The sequence below is a fragment of the Podarcis bocagei genome (genome assembly GCF_964188305.1).
Source record: "Podarcis bocagei genome assembly, chromosome: 6".
Taxonomy (NCBI): Eukaryota; Metazoa; Chordata; class Lepidosauria; order Squamata; family Lacertidae; genus Podarcis; species Podarcis bocagei.
Window position 1 is genome coordinate 100057431 of NC_138130.1, and position 6000 is coordinate 100063430.

Below are 6000 nucleotides of genomic sequence, written 5' to 3' on the forward strand. Positions count from 1 at the left end.
GCACTTTCTGTTCTGCTACAATTTTACCTCCACTAAAACCTGTTTCATTCATCTCCCTATCTGCTACAGGCCGTGCATTTTAACAGAAGGCAAACTGTAGAAACATTAATTGGTTGTGTGATATGTGCAGACTAATAATAATAAATTTTTATTTATACCCCGTCCTTCCCAATTCAGAAAACCAGGCTCAGGGCAGCTAACAACAAATTTAAAACACTTAGTTGAGATGCAACAAAAAACAGCATAAAATACAGTATAAAATGGGAATAACAATAAATTCAAAAATCAATTTAGGGGGGAAATCCATCCAATAAACATTAGATGATCACCAGGGCTAGCTGGCTAAATTAGTCCTATTTGGGCCAGTGAGGAGACCAGGGGAGAATTAGCTGTGGGATCCCAGAGCGGGTGATCTAAAAAAACAGCAGGAATCTCTGGTAGCAGGCGCTTGGGAGTTATTTTCAAACAGCCATTGGGGTGCCCCTGCCAATCAGAATAAACTACACTGGTGTAAATGGGAAAATAGTTGAATTTAGCACACAGTATTCATCTACGCTCCTTTGTACTTTGGGATGATTTGATCTTTGCTGCCCAGATAAGTTGAAGACAAGAAAGGAAAGGGGGAGGAAAAAAGTTCTGAACAGAGCAGAAGAGTTTGCAGGGTGGTGAAGGGAGAGACGGATTCTTATCTGGAATACAGATATCAGAAGAGTCCATCTGCCGGCCAGGCTAAAGGTCCACCATGCTGTTTTCTACTGCAGAAGAGATGTCTTTTCTGGGAAGCCCATCAATGTAGGTCATAAGGGCAATGGCAGAAAGAGTGCAGTGTGTTGTTGTTGTTGTTGTTGTTGTTGTTGTTGTTGTTGTTGTTGTTGTTTTAGTCGTTTAGTCGTGTCCGAATCTTCGTGACCTCATGGACCACAGCACGCCAGGCACCCCTGTCTTCCACTGCCTCCCGCAGTTTGGTCAAACTTATGCTGGTAGCTTTGAGAACACTGTCCAACCATCTCGTCCTCTGTCGTTCCCTTCTCCTTGTGCCCTCCATCTTTCCCAACATCAGGGTCTTTTCCAGGGAGTCTTCTCTTCTCATGAGGTGGCCAAAGTCTTGGAGCCTCAACTTCAGGATCTGTCCTTCCAGTGAGCACTCAGGGCTGATTTCCTTCAGAATGTATAGGTTTGATCTTCTTGCAGTCCATGGGACTCTTCAAGAGTCTCCTCCAGCACCATAATTCAAAAGCATCCATTCTTCGGCGATCAGCCTTCTTTATGGTCCAGCTCTCACTTCCATACATCACTACTGGGAAAACCATAGCTTTAACTATACGGACCTTTGTTGGCAAGGTGATGTCTCTGCTTTTTAAGATGGTGTCTAGGTTTGTCATTGCTTTTCTCCCAAGAGGCAGGCCTCTTTTAATTTCGTGACTGCTGATTAATGTTCAGGACCTGAGCTCATGAACACTTGTGTTCCTGAACAACTGGTATTCAGAGGCATAGGGCCTCTAGCAGTGGAAGAACATAGTTGTGATGACCTCCATGGATTTGTCTAATTCTCTCACACCTTTCACCCCACACTTCTCTCCTACAAATCATACCCTTCCCTGCTGATGATTTTCTGGCAATCCAGGGGGTTTATAATCACAAAAGTTCCTCCCGAACCCTCCAGCTCCCCCCGCATGCCTGTTTTCAGCCTGTGAACCTTTGCTCCAAATATTTGTCTTCTCGGCTAATTTGTGTAGGAGGGATTGCGCTGAGGTTTGCTGCCGGCGGCCATCCTGACTCGCAGGGGTGTCTTTCGAGTGACGCCTTCAGTCCAGCACTAGACAAACATGCAGCATGTGGCCACAAATTGTGGGTTTTTGGCTCCCGGGGGGGGGGGGAACGTTCTGCAACGAACGAGCTGCGCCGAGCCTTCCAGAGATCTGTAAATATTTGCACGCATCTCTTCTCTCCCCCTTGGCCCACCACACACCCCTGGAAAAAAAAAGAAGTGGGTGATGCGAACGGCCGGCTTAAGAGAGCCAGGAAAGGGGAGGGGGAGTTAAACATGGATAGGAACTCAAATCTGAAATAACAAACAGGAGGCCAGGCTGAGTCAGAAATAAATAAAAGGACAGGCCGAGAACGAGATCTCAGCACTTCATTAATCCCATAACTTCTCATAAGCATTACCTCATGAGGAATTTCATATAAATCTCTTCGGATTCATTTCCATCCATTAACCGATGGTCCACGGCGTAGGGTCCAGCCATCCTCACCTCGGTTTCCCTCCCCTGCTTCTCGCCAACCAGATCTCATGTTGAATTACGGCCGCGTCCAAAGCGACGGAGCACGCCAGGCTGTTTTGGAAGCAATGTTGAAGCCGTTTGTAAAGAGACAGGAAAAAAAATCGCAGCTTTTCCACATCCATTGGACCTTGTGTTTATTGGCAGTTGGCATCGTGCAGCTGCAACCAGAAACTGAGCCCAGAATGGCGCTGCTGTGAAGTTTGGATCACGGTTAAGAGGGGGCAATGCATGGCCTTGTGTGTTATTTGGGGGGGGGGGGTTGCTGGAGGAATGAGATTTAGGGCTTGCCAAAAAATTGTTTGCTTCAGCCAAGTATACCTGAAGGAGCGTCGCCACCACCATCGTTCTGCCCGGACACTGAGGTCCAGCGCCGAGGGCCTTCTGGCAGTTCCCTATCTGCGAGAAATGAGGTTACAGGGAACCAGGCAGAGAGTCTTCTCGGTGGTGGCACCCGCCCTATGGAACGCCCTCCCGTCAGATGTCAAGGAAATACAGTGGTACCTCGGGTTACAGACGCTTCAGGTTACAGACTCCGCTAACCCAGAAATAGTACCCCGGGTTAAGAACTTTGCTTCAAGAGGAGAACAGAAATCGCACGGCGGCAGCGGGAGGCCCCATTAGCTAAAGTGGTACCTCAGGTTAAGAACAGTTTCAGGTTAAGAACGGACCTCCAGAAAGAATTAAGTTCTTAACCCGAGGTACCACTGTATCTGACTTTTTAGAAGACATCTGAAGGGAACCCTGTTTAGGGAAGTTTTTAATGTTTGAAGTTTTATTCTGTTTTTAATGTTCTGTTGAATGCCGCCCAGAGTGGCTGGAGAAACCCAGCCAGATGTGCGGGGTAGAAATAATAAATTATTATTATTATTTATGGGAGGGCCATAGCCCAGTGGTTTGAGCATCTGGTTTGCACGTATAAGGTCCATGTTCAATCCTTGGCATCTCTGGCTAGAAGGGTCAAGCAGAAGGCAATAAAAGCACCTCTCTTGTCCCTGAGACCCTGAAGAACCGCCAGTGAAACTAGACCAGGAGCAGCCGATACCCAGTTTTTGTAGAGAATTTTGATTCTGTTCACATTTAAAGGACAATCTAAGACCACATTATCGTCACCAAACGTTGCATGGTGTTTCCTGAAGTCAGGGAGTAGGTTTTTTGTCTATGTTTGACTACAGTTAGGTGCCATTTTGAATCAACATGGCGGACAGAACCTTTCAGAACTGCGCTGATTTTGGGTTTCTTAGAATCCCCAAGCAACACCAGATATGAGGCTACTGCTGCTTTGCATTAGGGGAAATTGCTTTGCAAACGAACATTGTGTGTATTAGGAGAAATTCACACAGGAATGCTGATGAATTTGCTGAGGGCTTTTTTTTAAAAAAAGGGGGGGGGGACTGATTTGGCAGTGTGGAGAACTGAACTTAAGGCCGGCAAAGTAAGAAGCTGAGAGCAACGGAAAACTGACAGAATGTTCCCATCACTAACTAAAAACCCCCATCTTCCCTGATCCTAGACAATGCTGGCTGGAGCTCTTGTGAGTTGTCCCCCAAAACTGGGGTGGGGAATTACATTTCTCACCCCTGGAGTAGACAGCACTGAGCTCAGTAGACAAATAGTCTGATCTGGCATAAAGCACATTCTTATATTCGTGTGGGCACAGCAAAAGGCAACGTTTTGAGGGGGGATTCCCTCCACCCCAATATTAAAAAAAAGAACAGCACTCCTTTGAGCAGAAAGAAAAACAACTCCCGCAGCTGTGTTGCAAGGATTGCCCTGCTGGGATGGCTTCCTTTAATGTGGCGGTTCAAAGGAGGCAAGCGTTTTCACCCCTCTTCACATGTCCCCTGAAAGATTATAGGAACACGGTGCTAACTGCCTCCCCCTTCCTTTCAAAGCACCATATTTGTTCTGGTGACTCCGTCAGCAGAGCCTCCAAATGTCCCTATTTTTCGGGGACAGCCTCAGATTTATAGAAGCTGTCTCAGTTTCTGATTTGATCCAGGAATGTCCTGCTTTTCCTTAGGACGTCTCTGTTTTCATTATAGAAATGTTGGAGGGTATGGCTTGCATGTCCCTATTTTCATCAGAGAAATGTTGGAGGGTGTGGAATAGGATGCCCCTATTTTCATCGGAGAAATGTTGGAGGGTACGGAATAGGATGTCCCTATTTTCATTGGAGAAATGTTGGAGGGTATGGAATAGGATGCCCCTATTTTCATCAGAGAAACGTCAGAGGGTATGCCATAGGGTGCCCCTATTTTCATTGGAGAAATGTTGGAAGGTATGGAATAGGGTGCCCCTATTTTCATCAGAGAAATGTTGGAGGATATGGAATAGAATGTCCCTATTTTCACCAGAGAAATTTTGGAGGGTATGGAATAGGATGTCCCTATTTCCATCAGAAAATTTTGGAAGGTGCGCATCAGCCCCTTCCAGTTTGGAGGCATGAGCACCCACAACAAGAGGGCCCCGATCCAAATTTGGTGCTGTAACCTGTGCGAATGCTGCAATTTCAGCAGGCGTGCCTCTGCTTGTGTCCTGTCTCCTCTTCCTGCAATGTCAGGGGGAGATCATGCATTGCGTTTGAGGATAGAAATGTAGGACGTCACTTTCAGCTAAATTGGACTGTTGGTCCTTCTTGGAAGAGGCTCTCCGAGGTTCCAGGCAAGGGATATTCCCAGCCCTCCTTGGAGAGATGGTGAGGATTGGACTTGGGCCCTTCGGCATGCGAAACAGATGCTCCACGGCTGAGCTTCAGCCCTTTCCCCGAAAGGGAAAAGTCTTCCCAGGCGGAGATGCTTTTGGCCGCTTCCAACCTGATGATGTATTGGTTCCCTTCCAGCTCCCAGTCCCACAAGGAGCCTGATGGGCTTCGCAGCTGAGTTCCTCAGGCATCCTTCCCCACCCTCCAGCCTTTGGCATCCCCAGCTCATGACGTTTTCTGTCTTGCAGGCAATGCAACAAGACCTCCAACGGCAGTGACAGCTGTGACCTTATGTGCTGCGGCCGCGGCTACAACCCCTACATGGACAAAGTGGTGGAGCGCTGCCACTGCAAGTACCACTGGTGCTGCTACGTCACCTGCAAAAAGTGCGAGAGGACTGTCGAGAGATACGTGTGCAAGTGAGACCCCTCCTCGCGCCACTCGGCTCCCCTCTGGGCCCGCAGACTTGAGACATCTGTGCCACATTCCCCACCCTCCTCCCCAGTGCTTTTCGGACAGGAGAAAAACTTTCCGATGTTTGCCTTGCTTTTATAAACAAGAAACCCACAAGACTGTTGGGAAGCCATCGCAACGCTGGAATGACCAGACATTTCATAAATTGTCACCTTTTGGGAAGGATCTTTCGCAATCCGTGGAGGACGGCGTGGATTAAACTGGCAAACAGGTGTTGGCGCTTGGATCTTCATTGCCAAAACAACTGCAAAGACCAAACTCGGTGCTTATATAGTGGACAACCGGTCTTCTTGTTATTGTTCAATACGTGGCCACTGAGTGCCTTCTGTGGGTGCTGTGAGGCCGGGGGAATGGGAAGCTGGTTGCCAGGAATGGGATAAGAACACATGAAAGTCAATACAGAAAGTCAATACTTTGTTTCTCTGTTGTAATGTAACATGACATTTGATAGCGGACAAAGGAAATTCTACAGTGTTTTACTGCAGAGACTCTCTCTCTCCCTTTCTCCCCATTGGTTCCCTTTTCACAACATTGTTCTTT

At 47.5% G+C, this 6000-nt stretch overlaps 1 protein-coding gene across 1 annotated transcript in view; it reads left to right on the plus strand.

The window, feature by feature from the left end:
• Positions 1-6000, plus strand: part of WNT11 (Wnt family member 11) — a 70400-nt gene extending 64400 nt beyond the window's left edge. The window contains exon 7 of the mRNA XM_081197443.1: positions 5235-6000. Coding sequence (XP_081053569.1) covers positions 5235-5409 — 175 coding nt within the window. The 3' untranslated portion in view covers positions 5410-6000. The remainder of the gene's footprint in view (positions 1-5234) is intronic.